Source organism: Corvus cornix, chromosome 5 (assembly GCF_000738735.6).
Source record: "Corvus cornix cornix isolate S_Up_H32 chromosome 5, ASM73873v5, whole genome shotgun sequence".
Classification (NCBI taxonomy): domain Eukaryota; kingdom Metazoa; phylum Chordata; class Aves; order Passeriformes; family Corvidae; genus Corvus; species Corvus cornix.
Window position 1 is genome coordinate 17,665,653 of NC_046335.1, and position 22,655 is coordinate 17,688,307.

The following is a 22,655-nucleotide window of genomic DNA, read 5'->3' on the forward strand; positions in this document are numbered from 1 at the left end:
CCTTTGTTTTTGCTTTAAAACATATCCTCGAAGGGTGCTGAGGTCAAACCAACAGGCCTGTCCTTACCTGGATAATTTTCCTCCTTTCCAAACTATACTGTATTCACAGTTTTCCAGCTATTTAGTATCACCTTGAGCTTGGTTGCTTGGTTAGGGCAAGTCATGTTCCTCTCCCAAGTTTTCTTTTTTCAGTTATCTCAGAACTATGGAAAGATTTCTGGAGAATCTTCATTGTGTTATGAAGATTCTTGCTATTTCTGATAGATAAGGACCTTCATCTGTGAAGGGCTAAGACACCTGACAACCATGAGGCAACACACTCTTCAGTAAGTACCCAGTGAACTATACATTAATACCATGGATTAGAAAATATTAGGAGGTTCTTTTCACCTCAATGGAAATTATGGGAAAAGAATGTCTATTCACTTTACTGGTGGTGTAGTAATTTCATTCTTAATAGTGTGTTCTAATCACATCTCATAAGTATGGGGGTTTAAGAGATAGCAATTTAAGACACAAATTGCTTGACTGATTAAAGCTTAATGCCAGTTTTAAGCAGTCTTAGTTGTTCTTGGTCTTAGTGACATTAGCAATTCTTGAGGTGGCATAAAATATCTGAAAAGGAAGATGACATAAAACAAAGCACTCATGATCAAAATAAAATGGAAGTGAATACAAGGCTCCTTGTAAGACTTTAGAGTCTATAAAAGAATGTTTAATTTACTGAAAGTAGAGTAAGACTGCTTTTTTGGGGGTGGTGGGCAGTACCGGTAATTTTCATTTGAAGATTTCACTGGCCATTTCTTTTGCATTCCAGAAGATTTTGAGGAATACATTACTGGTAACTAACTCATGTTTGCTGTGTTATGACTGCTGCAGTGTTACTGATTTGAAAACTCATTTCTCATATGATAAAATGTATAGCTATATTGGTTTACTGTTTTCAGTTCCCATGGCAGCCTCTCCAGCTCTAAAGATGGTATCAGCTGTCAGACTGATATGTATCCAATGGTTGCAACAGCTGGATTTCCTCCTACCACTATGTGTTTGTTTTAATGACATCATCCCTAAAGCCAAAACTGAAATATTACTCATTTTGGAAAACTTCATGACAAACAGCTACAGTCTTAGAGAATATTCATGCACAAAGAACCTAGTCCCTGTATCTCAAAATCTGTTGGTTTGTGTTCATTGCATAAACAAAGAAAAACTTGTTTAAATATACATCCCAAGCCAGTGAAGCAGAACCAGGTTCTATGTGCCATGAATATGCCACAACTCTGAAGGAGAAAAAATATGTTTAAAAGACAAATACTAAATATCACTTCATTTGTTTCAGAGCTTGTCACAGCTTAAGTGATTACTGCTTTCAGTGTTTCTGAGAATTTCCTAGAAGAAATGGGCAAACAATAGGTTCCCAGCATTTCTGCAGTTTACCTTGAGTGAATGTCTTTACCCAGTTATGAGAGAAGCAAAAAGCATTATGAGGTTTAAAAACACTGAGCATAATGCAAAAAAAAGATTGCTTTCTAATTAGATAAAGTTGAAATAGGTCTTCAGTGAACATACCTGTATTTAATTCAGTTTTGACCACTGCTTCTCAAGACAGTGGATTGAAGATCAAAAAGACAAAGAGCATTATGGGAGTCAGAAAAAGGATGCTGATGTATGACGTTAAATTGATGTATAAATTTCTGTGATTACACAAAATGAAAAATTGAAGAGCCTTTATGATTTACTTTTTTTGGACTGTTAAAAAATCAAGAATGAGATATTTATTATAATTAAAAGATGATGCTATACTGCCAGAAAGTAATATGAAATTGCCAGCATGTTTAATTTATAGAGGTTTGTGGTAATTGAGGGAGAGGGTGGTTTTATGCAAAGATTTGGTATTGAATAAATGGCTGGAATAACAAGTATACTATTTTCAAGCAAAATGATAATTACAGTTATGTGTATGCTTGTTTCTTATACTATTTCTTTAACAACAATATTTTTCAGTATACCAGTCTGGGTTCTTAGATCATAAAATTACCCATTTTTTTCTGATTAAGTGGTTGGGTTTTGAAAAATCTCTTTTTCTCTTTGCACTCTATTCAGAATTCTCATGAAATTAGATGAGGTGCTAGACCATTCTATGTAGCAATTAACTCATCTCTAGATGGCTATAATAATATTTATTCTAAAGGATTTTCATTATTCACTTTAGCTAGTGGACTGTTTTCAGATACTCAGCTGGAAGATGCTAAAGAAAATAGAATTAGCTGCATTATTTTTCTCATTGAAATATCATGTATAGGCACTGGCAAAGGCAAATCATTGATCTATCTAGCAAGGACCTGTAATAGCAAACTTCCATGCCTCTTTATATATTTAGCAGCATCTAATGTTAGTTGAGTCCAATTTATGCAAACAGTTTTATAACCACGGCTGCTCTGAGTTCCAACTCGGCATTCAGAAAACTTGTGCCATAAATAAACACCTGTGCTCTACTTCTGAACTCATTGGCAATGGAGTCCACCATTACAACTTTGTGCAGATAGAGAATTATGATGGTGGCAGAGCCTTCATTCATTTCATCATCTTTCTTTACTCAAAATGCTGGCCAATAGAGTTCTCTGCTAAATTCTTCCCTTCTTTAATTCCACTAGCATGGTTACAGTACTGATGGATTAGGTGATGTGCGCTTAAGATATCTGCAAGATATTTAGGTGCCTACCTACCTAACTCTGAGTCAATTGTCATTGACTCAGAGTTGCTTGCCTAAGTACCTTTGGGAACTTGTGAAACTATTTCTTTGAGACAATGAAAAAAGAAAAAGGAAAAAAATATCCAGAGTGCTTTCAGACTCCTTATCTGAGTTGTACATGCCTTTTGTAATACAAGCAATTTAGATCCAACTGTTCAATAATGTTAAGTCTCTGGGATCTAGATATTGCCTACATCACATTATTTTATATAGTAAGAAGGCAGATTAGAGTTACTAAGTGGGATCTTTATAGACAAATACAATGTAAAGATGTAAAAATATATAGTGGTTTATACTGTTCCTTTTAAACAGAAAATCACAAGGCTTTTCTATGCATTACATACAGAAGTAACTGCAGCTGTTTTAGAGCTGTAGGGATGCATTCCTGAATTACTCCATAAGAGTCTTAAAGGAAGTGTAAATGTATAAAGGAGGCTGCCTGCAGACAACCTGCAACTGTTAGCTTAGGAAGCTAATGTACGTTACATTTTTCCATTCTTCAACATGAAGATATGTTATCTTCAAAGATATATTATAGTTCCCAAATCACATAAACTCTTTTCTGCCTTTATATTACCAGAACACAAATGGTCCAGAACCTTATTATAATTATATACAGTGACATATTTCTTTTGATGGGTAGCTGAATGAAATGCATGTCACCTGTTGGTCTGTAGGCTATAGCAGATCTGCTAGCTGTGAGAAGTCACTGCCTATGGGTTGATTCACAGTGAGCTTCTCACTTTGCTGAGAATATGCCATGTGTGAATAACACTGCATTCTCTTGCCATGTTGCATCTAAACTGTTGTAATTCCACTACATCATCTCCCACAAAATACTATGAAACAGTTAATGAAATGGAGAATGGTAGTTGTTTTAGAAGGTGACGTTATGCATTAGGATGAATCTAATCTTTTCAGTGCTCTATTTTTACCAAATCCACTATATTCCCCTCATGGGTTTGTATTGGGGGTTTTTTGTTTGGTTGGTTGGTTTTGGGGTTTTTTTGTGACTCTAGATGCATGTGTATGTACAATTTGTGTAGAAACTCAAACTGGGATGCACCTGCTGTTAGGCTACACATCTTCAGAAATGTAGCAATAGCTTTTTCCTTGTGAGTATATTAAGACATTCAGTCATGATCTGTTTTCATGATTGTTATACTGCCTGACACACTGTTCCTACTATTAATATTAATGATTTCTTACACTCAGAACACAGCCCTCACTCTTCCTACAACAGAATAATAATTTCTTAATTTTGATTTTGCTTGAAATATCATCCTGTTTCAAAGTAATTTTCCCTTGAGAGTTCCTGCACTGAAGGCGGCAATGGTGTGCAGATACAGGGACACAGGCAATTCCCAGTGTTAACCTTCCAAAAAATGGCTAAACTAGTGATTGCAGAAGTTCTACATCTGGCTGAAAAAATGCATGTCCTGGACTACAAGGTTGAGGGAAAACATGGGACAGTGCTGGGAATGAAACTCAATAGAAAGCCTCATCTCATTCCTTATTCCAACAGCTCCAATCTCAGTTCCATTGCTTTCACATTTTGGGAACCGCTTCTTACTACTCGAGCTGTGTGAGAAGTATGTTACTGAATTTAGAAAGTAGTAAAGCTCTTCTGAGTACTGTAAAAGTGATGATGATTAATACAAGAGTTGTATTCAGCCCTTCAAATGCTCAGTATAGCTTCTTCCTTCCCTTGCTGTTCAGAGTAGAAAAGAAATAGGTACGACTGAAAGCTATAGGAGGACTGGTCACAGTGAATGGTGTTTGTGCAGACTGTTCCTCCCTACTTTAACTGTTCTATAGCTGCATTAATCCCCACATTTAATAGGCTGCTGATATGATATATTGCATTGCAAAACACTGAAAAGAACAGCTGCTGTTAGTGGAATACTTGATTCTAAGAAATGTGGAAGTTTTCAGTCAAAATGGGTGGTAAGACAGTGCTTCTGAGACCAGCATTAATGTCTTTGATGTGTACGGCCCCTGACCCTGCCCCACTGGCTGATAAGGCTGCTGTCATGTCTGTGGGAGGAAAGGTCAGAGCCCAGCCAAAGCATTCTTTCCTGTAGCTATATTAGTTCTACTGGTCCTGCTGAGTAACAAGAAAATATGCAGGCCAGGCATCAACACGGAAAATAATCGGAACTCTTGCCCAAGATCTCTGTGTCTTAAAAGTGCAAAACTTTGTAGGTTTATTTCTTATATCTGGAGGCTTTAAACAAAGGAACATTAGAGCAACAAGCATTTACATAAAACTATGGCGGTGGGGGGGGGGTGGTGGGGGTGGGGGGCGTTGCCCTGTTTTCCTTTCCTTTCTACTCAAGCAGTGCAATTTTATACTATTCCTTAAATGACCCTTGCATGTGCAGGTGTGCTTTAATATATTTCTTCCACTTATTTATCCCTTCCACTCATTTGTCCCTCATTCTGTCTTCAAGCTAGGGAGTCTGTCCCACCCATTTATCCTTACCCTTCTCATGTCAAAGCCATCTATTTTTCAACCTTTCATTTGTATTTCAAGTATTGGGGTTTTCCTGTTCCCTTCTGACCTCATCACTAACATGGTTCTCCATACTTCTGTCACTATGCTCCTGATATTGATCGCCCTTCATCCGCTGCCTCTCATTTTCCCTTTCTGGATATTTTGTGTGCTACTCTTCCTCCGTGCCTGCTGCTACGTTCTTTCACAAAGTCTGCATTGCCACTGCACTGGCACTGCATTGCCTTGGCAGGCCGGACTCTCACACGGGCCATGGACGCTCATGCCCCGTTCCCCTCCCCAGCCAGCGCCGGGCGCTCCCAGCCCCGGTCCCTGGCTCCGGTGGGTAACAGACGGCCAGAAGGTGTTCCTGTCCAGGGTCCTGAAAGCTGTTAGCAGGCTGGGCTGGCTCCTGCCTCCACCCTTCCTTTCGTGGCTCTGCTACTGGTGTGAATGGCAAAGAAACGTAGGTATCACCGAAAGCTAACTCCCAAATTTCCTGTTTAATATGGAGGAAAGTTATCAACTGGCTAAGGTAGAGTTTCATGTACCTATCAAGTAAGAAATCTTAGAAAAATGACATGAGGGAACAGAATAGTACTGCTATAAAATGACTTTGGTGGCTCATTTTCATTAATCAGGCTTACTATTTTTGTCAGATATCAGCCTTTGATCTTATGAGGATTCTTCAGGGACATCATGGAAAAACTGAGAGCCAGATTGTAATTCTCTCATGAGTATGATTCAGGAGTAATTGAACTGAAGTCAAATTAAACTAATGTGAAACAGATGTAAGTGGGTTCAGACAGACTCAGTACTCTGCAGCTTTAGTTAATATTTTCTTACATGGCAAAAAAAAAAAAATCTACAATATACTAATACACTAATGATGTGCATGTACTTTTTCAGATAGAACAAAAAAGTGAGGGAACTATTACATTATTGTCCCTGCTGGCCATACAAAGAGACTGATATAAAAGGTGTCTGAAAACTGGAGTCTGGGTAATGAGGAATGGGTACCAGAAAAGAGCCAAGGATGGTGAAGGTGATTACAAACTATGAACCAGGTACCCCCTCTCCTCTTCTGGCACTTAGATGATTGATGTGTTAGGATGTGAGAGGAAGGATCATAGTGTATTCTGTTTAGTGTCACTGGCCAAAGGAACTGCAGACAGGCTGTGGTGCCACCCCAGAAAAGGTTATTACTGATGTGTAGTTGCCTCAGACAAATTCACTGTTTTCACTGAAACCATTTCTGCCAATCAGTAAATTTTCTGTTCTGTGGATTAATCCATGAAATAATGAAAACATGGCACTGCATGCTATAACTTAAAAAGTGATAAGAAACTCCATGAATAGAAGATAATAAAAATAACAGGTTGCTTTTCCTTGCACAATCCTGATTCTTAGTTAACTCTGATTGCTAATGACACTAAATCTCCTGAAAACTGTTTGAACAAGAAGTTTTCAGATTATCCTAAAGAGAAGGCCTTAAATGTTCTCCTAGACAGAAAGCTTCCTAGAGAATAAAGAAATTATAAAAGGATTCTGTGCTGTCACCTAATAGTGAATTAATTAATACTATGCAGAATTAATACTGCTTAATTAATACTACTGCAGAATGGGTCAACAGAATATAAAGAACATGATGCAATTCACTTGGGTTGGTCTCTTGGTTTCAGTGTAAATAACAGCACTCCTGTGGCAATTTAAGTAGGTATAAGAAGTATTTATTAATCTGTTTTTCTATAGCTTTCTTTGAATTACATCAAATTCACTTCCAAATCACTCATGCCATATTACTAATGAACAGTAAAAGGGAACTTAGTATTTTATTCTTTTCTCAATGAGATGGCTTGTAATAGAAGTCCTCTTTTCTATTGTGTTGTGACTGTCACAGGCCCTGTCCTGTAAGGCACTGATTCTCAACTAACTTCAGCTCTGAGGACATTGAGTCTGAACAATAAACCCTAAATGAGAAGGAAGAATTTAGGAGGACCAGTCAAATCTTGAAAATTCTCATCCAGGTACTAAAATAGAATGATTATGCTACATTTAGGTTGTTTTTTTTTTTTCTTGGTGATCTTTCATTTAAACATTAAACATTACTGAATCCACTTAGGTTATAAAAGTTGACAGAGTAACAGCTTGAAACACTATAGCTTCAAGGCACCAGTTCTCCCTGTCATAAGAATATGACATCACTGAGGGGTGAAAGGCCTTTTATTTGCATCAGATAATAGTTGCATTTCTATGCAGCAGCTGTGCTGTCAGTAAAAGATGCCAAATCTATCTCTGGAGTCACCCCATTGATTTTAAATGAGTTACTTTGGGAATAAATTGGCCCACTCAATAAAACTACAGGTTTGAGGCATTGAAATAATTGAGCAAGTTTTCCATGATCATAAAATGATAAAAAAAGATTGCAGAACAATTACATGATGTCATGCATTTATGTACCTGATAGACCACAATTGATTTGCCACAAGGTTTTTCAGTCATATAGCTAGAGCAAGTATGTAGAGCTTACAGACACTTTTTGGGAATATGGGAACATTAAGGGGATACAAGACACATGAACATGGCATTGTGTCATTTTTATCTATTTAGTGTTACAGCAAGTCAAACAAATATGAGACATCTCCATAATGTCGTTTTCATGAAAATTCCTCTTCTTTAGACAGTAACAATCAGGATGTGTTTTTGGTAATGAACTACCTGAAGAATTCACCTCCAGACTATAGACTTCTTGCATGTTTTAGCAGGAATTTAATGCTGTTGGCTTATCAGTGGACTGTTTCAGTTTGATTATCTTACGTGAATTCTCAATGGACAGGTGTCTGTGGCAGAATACACACTTTATCAGTTAACTGCTGATAGTTGTGGCAGAGGGACAGGGTGACACAATTGAATAATATTTGTCTATATGTTAGGTTTTCCCTGGTAATGTACAAGGAAGATGGCATTAAGCTGGAAACTTTTGAATGCTAAGGAAAAGTTATTTACACACATATATATAAAATACTTGTGTGTGTATAAATACATGAATAGTTCTTTATTGATACATATTTGATAACTGATCTTGTTGGGGGTTCAGAAAGCTTCTTTGAAGCCTTTAGGTTACTGTAACCATGATTCAAGTGATTACACTGCACTATTAGCAAAGCCTACCCTCACTTTTGTTCCCATTCAGTTTGCATAAGTAATGTCAACAGAAATCCCAAAGCGTGTTCAGAATGCATCATGGTTTGCTTGCAAAGGAAATACCTTGTTCTCCTGATGTCATCATTGCAATCATCTCAAATTCAAGTCTGACTGAGCAGGCTCATTATTATTCTCACCATGTCCTCCCTTAGAGCAGCTTCTCCCGCCTCCTTCTGTACAGCACAAAACAAGAGCTACAGGGGTGCTTGGATTAGGGGAAGGAGAGACTCCCAGCACCTCCCCCGAGAAAACTTGCTACATTACTTCTATCTGGCTTCTTCAAACTACATGCTGCTTTAGAGGACCTTGCACACCAGCACTAAATGAAAGTGTGGATTCCCCAGTACTGATTTCCTCTTCCTGTTTAGGGTTGAACAAAGATGGGGAAAAAGCATTGCTTTAATTTCAGAATGTGGATGTGAATAGAGTTTGCCAACCTCCACAGTAAGAGTTTCCTGAGGAGAGCCACACATTTTGGACTGCTTTGTTTTTGTTTTTGTTTTTCCTTCACCAGGGCAGATTTCTCCTTTTGGTCTTACAAGGTTAGCAACAGATAGGAAAGAGAGATAGAAAAAGGGCAGTTGGGAAAAAACTACAGGGCAAAAAGCAGGGCACAAATTATCACAGGCACTGGGTTTAGATCACAACCACGTTTCCTGAAAATTCAGGGCTAGGGACCTCTGGACTGATTCTGGTATGGGTCTCTGACCATGACATATGAGAATTTGTGGATGTCTCCACTAAACCATCCCCCGTGGATGATCCCCTTCACACAAAGAGTTGATTTCCAATGTGGAAGAGAATAGGCAGGACAGGGTTAAACTCACAGAGTTTTCCTTCAGGCCCCCAGAGGGGCTGGGGTTTTGTTTTGCTGGCTAAGGGAGGGGAGCTGGGGCATGTATTGTAACTGGAACTGGAGACCTTTCTGGTGTTACTAGCCTGTTTACGGTTTGAGGGAAAGCGTGGAGAACGAGGAAGAGAAGGGAGAATGCAGATTTGGAAAGAAGCAATTGCCTGGTAATTGCACAAGTGTCCTCTGTTTACCCGAAGGCTCCTGAAAGCTCAGGGGGGCTTCGAGGGGCCTCCAGCCTCCTGCCCCCTCCCCGCAGCTTGGCCACATCTTACAGTCCCGCTGTGCCAGGCATTGCCTTGACTCGAAGTGTCTGTCCCTGTCCACAGTGCGGATCGGGGACAGAAAGGGGAGAAAGGGTCCCCTGGCTTTCGGGGTACCCGGTCCTGGTCCCCAGAGCCTGCGGGGGCTCAGACGATCCCCTGCCCTTCCCCTCCCCCTGCGCTGCAGAGCCTCTGGATGCTGCCGTACTCCTGCCATGTGCTGCTGCCGCCGCTGCTGCTCCTGCTGCTCGTAGCTTAGTCGAGCGTGTCTCCGGCTTCAAACTCCGCCAAACAAGCCTGCATCCCCCTCTCGGGAAGGATACCTAGTGAGTACCAGCCCAGCCTGCCCCCTCCCTGGGCACCCCGCCACTGCCGCTTACAAAGGGACTCCCAGGCTCTCCCCACCCCCTTTTTATGCCAGTGCAGAGAGGGGGTCCGTGAATTCCCTCTAAAGCTATAGGGTGGCTCCCTCCTCCTCCTTCTCCCTGCTTCGGCTCTCCTGGGCGAGCCCGGCTGCTGCTGCATTGAGCCGGGGGGTCCCCAGCCTCGCCCCGCCTCGCCCCAGCCATGCTGCTGCGGCTCACGCCCCATGGCTGAGTTTTGCTACCTCTCTAGTGCCCGGGGCTGAACTGAGGTGGGCTCATTTTTGGGGGGTGGCTGAGGCTAGGGAGCGTGTGCACGTATGGGAGGTGTCTCTGGGGGCGTGGGGGGCTGGACGACTCCCCGATCCGTGCAAGCCTGCGGTGTCGCCAGCCCGGGTCCCCCTCGGGTGGGCGCAGCAGAGGGGCCGCGCTGCAGCGGGGACCCCGCCACTCTGACATCTGCAGGTGGACGGGGCGAGACAGCTGTAGGATCCTCCCCAGGAGCCAGCAGCACCCTGGACCCGCTGCCTATCTCAATCTGCTCCGTTCCCGCTCCTCCAGATTCTCTCCAGTCCTCAGTCGATCCCTTATACCCCTCTCTGTGCTGGGGTGCCTACAAACCCCTCCACTCCACTCCCCTGCCCGCCCCTCCCCACCTTCTTCGATTTATTTGTGTATTTCTTTCCTTGGCAACCACCAGTTCCCCTCTGTCAAACAGCGCAGGCTCCCTATAATTTGAAATTAATTTATTTGACTGCAGCATCGAGACAGGAAGGCTGCAAATTTATTTAATTCTTTTTACTCCCTTTGCAAAAAGGAAGCGATGAAATTTCCAATTGAGACTCCAAGAAAACAGGTGAACTGGGATCCTCAAGGTTGGTGATTCTCTATTACTCTCATTGCTATCGTAATTACAATTATTATAATTCCTTCTGTTGATTGACTCGTAGGAGACTATGCGACTCCAAATGGGAGGAGGCGTTGGATGTTTGTCTGCTTTCCATGTGCACTGCTCAGTCTTTCTTGCTCAATCCTATAGGAATGCATTAGAAAATGCTACTAGATATGGGGTTGGGTGGCTGCATGGCTAAAACCTCTTCTAGGTCTAAGTTTTACAGTTTTATATTTGATATCTCTCTTGCCTCCCCCCCCTCCCTTTTTCTTGAGTATTTTCATGGCAAACTTGGCTGGGATGGCAGTGATCTCTGGCTCAGAGCATTGTTTGTTTTATCAGTGGCTCCTTTGTTGTTTCTAGTGATCATTGTCTCTGCTAAATGGGTGGTACAGGAGTGGACACAGATGTGACTGCTTGTTCAGGGCTCCTGGAAGGCACATGTTTGTTGGCAGGAGCAGAATGCCGCTGCAATATAACCTTTAGTGTTGACAGACCTTTATTGTGGATGGCATAAAATGACACAATAAATAAGGGAGCCCAAAGGGACCTTTACACTCTTTATTCTGTCCTGTTAACAACTGATCAGCCCAAGTGGATAGTTTGATGAACTATATAGGTATGTTTGGGTCAATCTTAGGGAATGTGTTTGTGTGGTGGTGGAAGGAAATTTACGCCAGTGCAGTGGTTTTCAAAAAGATGATCCAAGTAGTATGTAAAAATAAACCATAGTCAAATACTCTGCCTGACATGGGGAGGAGGTTCATCTGCATCCTACAGGAGTGACTGAAAAAACCCCATTGGTAATTTGTATACTGGTGTGTCATATTTCTGTGCATTGCTACAGGAGCAGAACAACTTGAAGCCATTGCTCAGGTTTGCAGCAGAACTGCTGGCAGCCAGTTGCTGTGCAGCAGTGCTTGCAGAAAGTATGAAGTGATAGCATGGGCTTTGATTATTCCTCTTTATTCCACAGGTTTGGTTTTAGTGGTCAATCTGCCTGTCATCATCCATGCCCTCACATTTACAAAATGAAAGATTAGAAACAATTTCTCATGGTATAGAAGGAATACAGCAGAACAATTTGCTGTATACACAATTCAGCTTTAGTGTAAGCCTTAGTACATTTTTAATTAGGTTAAGGCTGAAATCGACACATCAGCCTCCTCCACCCTCATCTTCCCAATGAACACATGGATAGTAGTGCTAACAGAAATTTGGTTATTTAAATAACAGTATCTTCCTTAGATTAGGGTCAAAATTCTTTGTGGTGAAAACTTGCTCTACCCAGCTGCTTTTCTAAATGTGTGTTCGCTGCAGCTTAATTTAAATCTATTTTATGAATTGCAAAATGTCTTTTAATGCAAAAAGCTCTTTCCTTCTTTCCTCTGACAAGGCATACAGAGGATGTACGGATGACACTCTGTGTGCAGCTCCTTTGCTTGGCAGTCAGCTTTAAAGCATATGGATCCAACAGGTGGTTGGCCAAAATTTATTGATGTGACAAAACCGTAGACTACTGTAGCAGTTAAAAGACCTCAAACCCAGCAGGTTTCCTCTCCACCAAGCTGAATGCTTGCCAAAAACTTCAGAATCCTACCAGTTATTTCCCCTCAGTGTATTTGTTAGGCAGGCAGAGATGATACTGGTGTGTAGCCAAGGAGGAAGCAAAAAATTTTATTTTATAATTTTCCAAGAGACTGAGAAAATAGATAAAATTTGGTGGAAAAAAAAAGAAGGCAATTTGGCAAGGAAAAGCTGTCTAAGCCCCAATCCTTTAACCAATAGAGAAACAGTGCAGTGACATTGTACTCACATAGTCCCACTGAAGAATTGTGTGTGTGTAGAAGGCAGATCAGAGTTCTATTATTTTTGAAACAAAAATATATTTATGTAGATATAAATGTTAGCAATGATCTATGTGAAATAACTAAAAGCTCTAAAATGAATTTGATGTACAATCACATTTCTTCTCTGCACGTACGTGTGAAGAATTATGTCATGTTTTGCATCCTATGTGGTATCTCTGGAGTTAAGAGCTGAAGTAGCTTTTCTCAGATAAAAAGATCAACATGTAGAAAGTTTCTGGTGGAGTGATGCGAAGAGTCCCAAGTATTAGAAACACAGCTTATGTCCAGTTAGTATTCACACTCTAATACCAGACTCATTTCAAAGTGTATTTTGTGGTTATGCCTGTTCTGGTTGTCAGCCAGAGAACATGCAGTTTCCCTAGTTTTGTCTGGTAGGAATTCTGATAACTTGTGCTAACAGTAGTTGGAATAGATCAACTGATGCTCCTGGCAAGCAAGCTAACAGCCCAAGGACATAAGTGAGAGCTATGGTATCTCAAAGACTGCTTGGACTTGATTATTCCAGGCAATATTTTCTAGAAATTATACCCATTTCTAAAGGCTGGGACCCTTTTTGTGGAGATATGGCTGGCTTTTAATTGATAATGTTGCTGGTTTGATCCCAGGTCAGAATGATAGTCATTGAAATAAATTAATGCTCAACTCCATAATGCTGACTAAACTATAAATATTTATGTAGATAAATAGATTAGAGACTGCTGGCACAGAACTGGTTTTCTCAGGTCACATCAGCAAAGATCAATATACCATAGAAAGACTTTGTGGAGAGAAGAGGTTTAAAAGAGTGGAACTGACATGAAGGATGGTCTGACAGACAGCTAATGGGGGACTGATTTCTTAGCCATTAAACTGGTTCAAGCAGGGCTTGGAGACTGAGCTGTGATTTTAGCATGTTGTGTGTAATCTTCATGTGTCTTGGGCATAAAGTATATCTCTGTGCTACATGTAAATGCTGAGTGTGTTTTCTAGATAAACCAAATATTTCATAAATCTGGAAGTGTATAGGCTCCAGATTCCTATGGTGAAATTCCCATACTATCCCAGGCAATCAAACTATATTAACCCCTTAACAGATTAAACTCGATCACAAAAGTCATTGGGTCTTGGCCCTAACAATCCAATGTGAAATATGCCCTAGAATTTGATATATATTGATTAAAATCCATACAATTTATATACAGTGAACGAATAGGGTAAGAAATGACTAAAAAACCCCAAGCAAGAATCTTTCAGGGAGCACTGGACACGTTGAGTAGGGGTACAGGATGTCTTAGTACCTGGCCTTATATTTTAAAAAACAAGATTGCTATTTTGTGTTACTGGTGGAATCAGTATGTGTATACTCCATCAGAAAATATTTGATCTGCTGCCTATCTCTGATTGTCACTTCTCACATTTGGTGCAATTCAGGTAAAGCAGTAATAACTGAAATTAGTGAATGACCAGATTTCTAGTTTCATACCTCATACAACCTCTCATCTATACTTTCCAGAATATAAGATTGGATTTTTAGCAGCATATGAAGACATTAATTCTCATAATTGTTGTTCATATCTTTCCTTTCTTGCAGCCCTCCTGCTGTTTGTTACACCCACCTGTTGTCTATGCTTGAATTAGCTCATAATGTCTTTGCACATATATTTTTATATAGTATGTAAAACAGAGTGTGTCCCTTATCCTGTCTGAGACATCTGGATGTTATGGCAATATCAACTTTTTTCCTCAAAATTATCTGCTTAAAATTTATATTTCTTTGTAGAAAACAAAAAGATGAGACAGTTTCAAATATGCTTAGAAATTATCCCCAAGTGTGACTGTCTTTTAGGGTAAGGGTGAGATGTCTGTTCAAGGGAATGATGTATGTCTTAGTGATGCTCTTAGCAGGGAGCAAATGGAATTCAATCTTGTTTGTTCCTTTGTGCCTGCAGTTTCTGCTGTCATTGCAGTGATATGGATTGTCAGAGCCTTTTGGATATCCAGGTCAATGTTTACCTCAACACTGTTGTTTTGGAACTGAAGTTTTCATTCAAGTTCCTGCATCCTTTCACAAATGCACTGTTTGGAGTTTGAAACTCTAAAATTGTGTATTTTTTACCATCCCTACATTTAATGTGGGAGTTAATGTTTTGTGGGGAATTCAAACTGTGGTTGAGAGTTTGGAGTTCCTCTTCAAATTTTGCTACTGACTTACTGTTTAACCTTCAGGAAACCACTTACCCTTTCTTGTCCTCCCTTTTTCCTAGACTGCAAAACAGGCATATTAATACTTCCCTAATGCACAAGGGTGTTGTGAAGTATAATTAACTTGTTTAGAGCAATCAAAAATCTGCTATGGAAAGAAGAGCATATGCATTGCAATTAAATGCTAAAACAATTAGGAGGGAGCAAAACAGCCTATCATCATGCACAGATCACATCAATTAAGAAATAAGGTTGTCTCTGCACTTTACAACTAGAGGAAGCTAGTATCACTTACGCTTTCATTGAACATTCAGTTGAGTTTTGCATTAGAAGTATCTAAACACCTTTGATATTCCCCAGCTTCTGCTTCAGAGAGGCTCAAGTCTTCCCTAGGTCCTTTGTCACTTGCCGTGGATTTCCTCACTTCACCTGAGACACCTCAAGCAGCATTGGACACCTGTGTGTGGGACAATGAGCTGAGTCTCAAATGCCTTCATGGAGGTATCAGGATTGGACCATCCCTTGATGACTGAAAAATCTTCAACATCAGCGCTCAGTACAAATTAAACTGACGTTGCTGGTGAAGTGTTACAAATGGCTGCAGTACCTGCTTTTTCTGTTCTTTTGTTCAAAGAGATCAATGCAGACGGTGAACTTGGTTAGAAAGGCATAGATGAGTAGAATAAAGGTGTTAATTTCTGTCCTCTTGTTTTCAAGAATATTTATGAAAAGGAGAAGAATGGAACTGTGAGTTAGACAATGTGTTTCTGCACTAGTAAGTCATTTGTTATTAGCTCAATAGAGGAAGACTGTTCTGGGATGCTGTAAGATGTGAAAAAGTAGCTCTGATCCCTGCAAATGACCCATGGTCAGAGACTACTGACCCTGTGCTAATTGTGTCACAAAGTTATTGGCTACTTACCCACCCATCTGGGACTCTGCTGTGCCTAGTACGCATGGGTTGTAGGACACTGCAGAGAGTTTATTTAGAAGAGATATTTGAAGGAGGATATAAATTGGACAAACAGGAGGACACTCCTGGAAGTGCATGGTGTAGGCACAATAGTGCCAAATACAATAAGGTGGAAAATTTGAAGAGTTTGGAAAACAAATAGAAGAGAATAAAAAAAATCAGAACTTTACTAAAGGCTTTGTGGAGCCTGCAGGGAAGACAGATGGGTACTGTGGGCACCAGTATAGGAACAGATAGAAAGATAAAATTGAATTAGGCAGAGAGAAAGAAAGACAGCAGAGAGCTATTAGTTTTGTCATTGTTGTCTTTAGGATCCCCTGGTAATGGTAAAACTAAGGATTCAGAAAAGTGAAATTAGTAGTCGGAAAGTGGCAGAGCAAAAGACTTGACAGCAGCTCTCTTAGAGTAGTGGAGAAAGACTGAACTCTAGTCAAGGTAAGAAAGACAGAGGGTAGGGTATCATTAAGATGTCATCTGTACTGTGAGGAAAAGGGAATGAAAAAATCAGAGGCAATAGGAAGCTGTGAGACTAAGATAGGAAGAGCAATAGAATTGTCAGCAGTGAGAGAGGTTAGGACAGGATTATGATTTCTGTGAAAAATACCAATGCTCTTTTTTTTGCCAAGTGTGTACGAGAGTAATCTGTTAATGGCTTTTGGACAGAAAAGTCTCTTGGGCAGCTCTTGGAAAAGCTGATGCTACCTGAGGTGATGAAGTTTGCTCTTGGGATAAAGATATATGATACCAGTTATAATTGGGCGGGTTTTGGTTCAGCTTTTGGCATTTATGTGGATTTATGTAGCTAGTGTGTGGACTATATCAACTTCAGGCAGAAGAGTGCATATAGATAGCAATACAGTTTAATTCTTATCCTCTTGATTTAATCCAGAGCTAGGACTTTTACCACTCACTTCAGTGTCAGCAACATGCAATTCTTCATTTTAAAAGTACTGTGTTGCTGCTGCAGGCTTTACTGTATTAAGAGCAAGAGAGTACCTGAAATCACTGGGAAAACAGAGGCCCTAGATTTTGTGCTCTAAATAGGGTGAGCACCTAGAGTGAAATGGGAAGGGAAAAATGAGGAGGTCGATATAAGGAAGGGGCAAGCAACTAGTATTCAACAGGTAGAGTATTACAGAACTCAGTGTGATGCAAGTGCCTAACCTTTATTTTATGGTAATCTCAGTGTAATAGTATAGGCCAAAGCAGAAAATATGAATGCTGAACAGTTGTCTATTTTTTTATATAGAAGTTCTATGTAAAAGAAGTGACATTCAGCAAAAGGCTAAATAATACCTTTTTAAATACCTTTTTCATAGGAATATCTCTGGTCTTTGTTTTCTGTAAGAAATTAAAAACATCCTGGGGCCTGGCCTTTCTCAAACAGAGGCTGCCTATATCCCAGTTCCTGAGACATTGGTTATACTTCTGTTGTTTGTCTATAATGTAATGGGGAACGTGCTCTAAGATGAACCTCTTGACTTTCATAAATGATGTGCCATGCAGTTCTCGCTGGTTACCCCAATGAGATAGAACAACAGGTGAGAACAGCATGTATTCTATAGCCTTGTACTTCAGGGTAGTAGTTCATAGACCACTATTATTCTCCAAACATACTTTCTTGTCTGCTTTTCTCACAATCAAATATCGACTCAGATTATTCAAACAAAATTATACTTTAAAATTGAACTATGAATCTCTTACCATGTTAATGTGTCACAGAATTTAGGGTCTGTTTCCTTGGTTTGGGAATCCTGAAATCAAGAATTCAGGTTTCATCTTTTTCTTTAATTCCTAATACAATTCTTAAGCTATTACAAATCTTACTATTGGCAAAATGTCTCAGGTACATGTGTATTATGTGTTATCCAGTTGTCCTAAAGTATGAGCATAGGAGAACATTGGTGCAATTTTGAGGTTAGGGTAGAAATTTCAATGTGGGTGTATCATGGTGTTGGAAGTTAAAATGAAAGCTAGTAGGGTGATAGAATCTGTTATTAAAATTGTATAAGGGAATAAAAAGGTGGAAGTGAATACACAATCCTGGCTTAATTTTATTTTTATGTTTTTAAATGGAAAGGAAACATCCTGCTGGAAGCTGGAGTTGTGACAAGAGGCGTGAGATATATATGAAAGGGCTTGAAACTTGAAACTCTGGAGTCCTGAATAGGAGTAGTAATCAGTTGCAAAGCCTGGGTGTGGTTCAGTTTTTTCTTTTAAATCCAGACATACTTAGGTCTAGCATTTTCTGTGAGTTTGCTATTTCAAATTTAAGAAAGCATGTGAAAAGAAATAAAGACCTAACAAAGAGAGACAAGATAAGTTGCTTCAGGAAATATGGATTACAAAAGAGTGGGTCAGATCTGCTGACAGAAGTGCAGAAAATGCAGAATGAACAGAGTGTACCTGTGGTAAAGCTGAAAATGCTGTGAAAAGAAAATAAATGTGTGGACATAAAGATGAGTTTGGCTGCCTTCGCCTAGAATTCACTGTTTTCAAGCACATGATGTTCTTTCTGCCTTTTAGAAGTAAGCATGTATCATAGTTAATATTTTAAAAATCCCTGAAATATCTCTGTGTTCTCTATTTGTTCCTCAGGCATGTATCAAGGTCTTCCTCTGCGAGCAAAACTAAATCACGTTATAAATAATCTCATGGACATATTACAAAATATTTTTATCTCATGAATTAAGTATCGGTCCTAGATGATGATCTGTTTATTTGACTAGTCTTTCATTGGAGAAAGATGCTTAATGTTTCTTCCATTTGTTCCTCTATTCTGTCCCCAAATGGATGCATTTAATAGATCTTTAAATTGCTTCAGTTCTTTTCCTGGTAATCTGTGCATTATGCATGACTGTGTGACACTTAACTTTGCTGAAGACAATAGACTGTTTTGCTAGCAGGGAATAACAAAAGACAACACCCTAAAAAATCTTAGAAAGCAGTACGAGTTATTATGGTATCACTGTCCTACAGGATCATCAGAGTGCTTTAAGCATCAGGCCTTGGGTACCTAGGTTTGTTAGAGCCATATGTTCATATCTCAGCAGGACTGACTCATCTTTTCTTCCCTAGGAAGAAAAAGCAACATGCCACTGACTTTACTGGATGAGGATTTTGGATTTTGGCACCTTAAACTTGTGCCACTGAGTTTTTGAAGATTCAGTGATATGTTGTTGAAGGGTGTTTGGATTATTTCTTACTTGATACTCTAATATAATAATATTAGCATGATTTGAAACCAGAAAATACATCCTGACAGCTTGTCCAGGGCTTTTAACCTCTCAAATTTCAGCTTTTCATCTTAGAGAAACAAAAGACAGTCACTAGCTATTGTGTGTGAAAAACCTAATTGATGAAAGAATTATGAAGGAAATGGTACTGCAGAAGCTCCCAGCTGAAATGCAGGAAGCAGCTCTCACATCTCAAAGGTGTTCTTCTAGGTTAACCCAGATCTATCACTGATTACTTAAATGTTAACACTGCTAAGTTTGGATTACACAAGAAAGCACTGGGCAGAGAGGCCTTGAGTAGTGGCAGTCATGACAACTCCAGAAGCAACTCCAGAGTCACCTCTTCATGATGCTACAGCCTAATTTGTCTTCACAGGTAACAGAGTCTGTTTATTGGGTTACAGTGATATATGACATGTAGCTTTTGTGACCTGAATTTCTCATTGCTACCAGACATTTTTTGTTGATTCAGTCTTCTAAAATTAGGCATCTGCTGACATTTAAGGGGCTTTAAGGTAGCTGAGATATTTGTATAGGCCTGGTATATATAATAATGGACCTAAGGGAGACTTCTACCCTTCTGGAGCAACAGCTTAAGGCCAATTAGGATATCCTATAACCTCTCACTTGGTAGTGTATGATATGGATGAGCAACTGAATTACACCATTTGAGTGTGACTTAGTTGGAGAATAAAACAGCTAAATATAAGTAGGTATCTGAAATTCTAAGGTATACTAAGTTTCTAAGGACCTGCTTTGGTTAAGGAAGATATACCCAAGTATGGTTTATGGAGCCAGGAGAATTGTCAGTAAACATCTGGTTTAGGGTCAGCAGAATCATTCTCTAGGCTGCACTGAACAATTTGACCACCTGTATTGACAGATTAATGGGTTGTATTCCAAATTGCAGGAAAGGAAAGAAATGAGACAAGGGTTGTTTCTCCTGAATTACACACTGAAAGTGTAAAAGAAAAATATTTATATTAGAAAGAATTTAGAGTAAGAGAATATAAAAATGCCTATGCTGTATAAATGCATTTCAAACAGCAACTTTCTTGTCCTTGTGAAAGATCTTTTCTGCACAGATTAATTTTTTTTCTACCTATCGTATATGTATTCTTCATCCTGTTCCAGAATAGGTTTTTAAAGTATTGGAAAGCTTTCACTCACTTTAACTAAGACTATTAATGTGTATAAGAACTTAAGACCATGAAATAGATTGGATCCTCAGGTTATGCAAATAGTCCAGCTTCAGTGAACTAAAAACAGCCCAAGCAATGTGCTTCTTATGATTTCTGACCATTATCACATGGAAAGATCCACTTTTATTGCTGTTGCACAGAAAATTTGAGAAATTATCGCTTAATTGAAATGGTAGATCGTTAATGAGATTTGCTTGAATTCAAAGTATTTTTCTATAGATCCTAATCAGTAGTCAGACTGGGGGAGACACCACAGCCTGATGTCCAGTCTTTATTAAAGTCAGTGGGGCTGCTAAAGTCCCCTTCTCATGACTGAGGTGATCAAGAAATTCCATCACTCCAGCGTAAGGCTGTACCTCTGTCAGACAGCCAGCATCAATCACATTTCAAATGTAAGTTAGATAGCTTCCTTCTAGGAGGGCCGGCATGAATCTTTGCTTTGTTGTCTCTTCCACATTGTTTTACTGCTAGGTTTCTTTCAGTAAGAATGTCCTTCCCTTTGTACACAGGCCTTCTTATGCTAAATTCCAAGACTTAGGTTTCCTTGACTATTTGGTCTGGCCATGAGACCACTGGCTGAATTTCTTTTCTGAATCTGTGGGATAGGATATTTGGAAGATCCCAGCAAAACCCCTGAACCTACATCATCCTGTGGGTAATTTGAAGGGGAACACACTGAAAACTTGTGGTGGGAGATTCAGACTCTTCCTAAATGTTGCTGGAAACCTGGGACACTTCCTGTTGCGGAAAACTAGACAACTTGTTTCATCCAGAGCACATGATGCAATGAAAAATTTTGGTTTAGTCTGTAAAAGAAGATCATGGATAAATAGCAGCATCACTGTTCAACCTGTCTGGTGTTCACCGAAGGGTGAAATCCACAGAGAACCAGAGAGCAGCTGTTTATTCCTTGGTGCTTGTACCATACTGACAAAAAAATCCGTTTTTCTGTATGTCACCTAATGAGAAAAAACAATGATATGGTCATTTCTTCTGACAGCAACTCTTTTTCATAAAGTCATCTCTACACCTCAAGATCTTGAGCCAAAAGCACTTGCTTCCTATTTGGCAGAGCAGAGACCTGCATGAGCTAGAACTCTCAATTTTAGCAGGAACAAGAATTACCAATCTATTGCTAGGGAAACAAGTTTTAGCATGATCTATTGGTTTTAGTCTTATTTCAGGAAGAGAAAGGTGAGAATTTTTCATGGGTTTCTCTGTATTCAGTTTCTCTATAAATAGCCTCATAAAGCTGATGATAGCACTGCTGCCAATGAGTGTGTTGGAACAAACACAGTCACCAATCTTGAAGCAGGAGGGTTCCATATTTGGGACTTGCCCCTGTCAATCACTTCTAATCTCCCCTCAGTATGCTTCCTGCTCCTCACTGTAATGCTCTTCTGCTCTATTTTTTATTCTCCCAATACCTGAAGTTCATTGATGAGCCCTGTCACACATGAACATGGGCTCAGGTATCGGAGGCAATGGGAAGGGTAGTGCCGAGAAGAGGAACTGAACAGGGAGTTATGGGTGTGCTACCTCCCACGCTGCCAGCACGGTTGGAGAGAAGTGAGGGACAAGAGCAGATGGATGGATTTGGAGGAGGGCAGGGTGGAAGAGAGGTCAGGAGAGAGAGAAGGCAAAGCAAGGGGAACAAAATTCAAACTGCCCTCCAGCAGTGAGTGTACAATCTCACTCCAGCACAAGACAAACCTCTATCAAGTGTTCGCCTGGACTTGGCAGCTCTGTAAGTAGTGCTACAAATGGTGTCAGCAGCCGTGCATCTTCGTGCTAATGCCAGTGCTAGCTAGGAACCCCCCTGAGTACTGCTGTCCTGAAGCCAAACTAGAAAAAAACTCTGATGCTTTCAGCTATTCCTGGAGTTCATGTCCTGCCTTAGCACATCCATTCTATTGACCAGTGAGCTGTCACGTATGCATTAGAATAGCACAGTGCCTGGGAGAGGGAGGAGGGAGGGGAAAGTATCCCAGCATCCCATGATTGTGACTTTTGCAGGGAATTTTTTTAATGTCAGTGGGTAAGTCCTGGCAGATACCTGCTCAAGCCAGCCTCGGGCTTCCTGTTGTTTCCCTGACATTTGCATAGCCTCAGGAGCAGGATCTCTAAGGCTGTGTTTGCAAGAAAGTAACTCTTGGGCAGTCCATTTTAAGTTCACGGGCACGCTCAGACTGCAGTTCTGACTGAGGAAAGCCTGGGTCAGAATATGGAAGTTCTTGTAAATAATCATCCAGAGCAGCTTACATGTGATTATCATATTTTTCCTTTATAACCAACAAAAGAAAGGAATCTTATTTATGGCTGTCTATTAATCTTGTAACAGATAGACCAGCATTCTGTAATGTACAGTGGAAAAG

The 22,655-nt window shown here is 40.0% G+C and overlaps 1 protein-coding gene across 1 annotated transcript in view; it reads left to right on the top strand.

The window, feature by feature from the left end:
• Nucleotides 1–10,343: 10,343 nt before the first annotated feature.
• Nucleotides 10,344–22,655, top strand: part of KCNK10 (potassium two pore domain channel subfamily K member 10) — a 69,670-nt gene continuing 57,358 nt past the window's right edge. Inside the window, exon 1 of the mRNA XM_019285626.3 lies at nt 10,344–10,800. Coding sequence (XP_019141171.1) covers nt 10,749–10,800 — 52 coding nt within the window. The 5' untranslated portion in view covers nt 10,344–10,748. The remainder of the gene's footprint in view (nt 10,801–22,655) is intronic.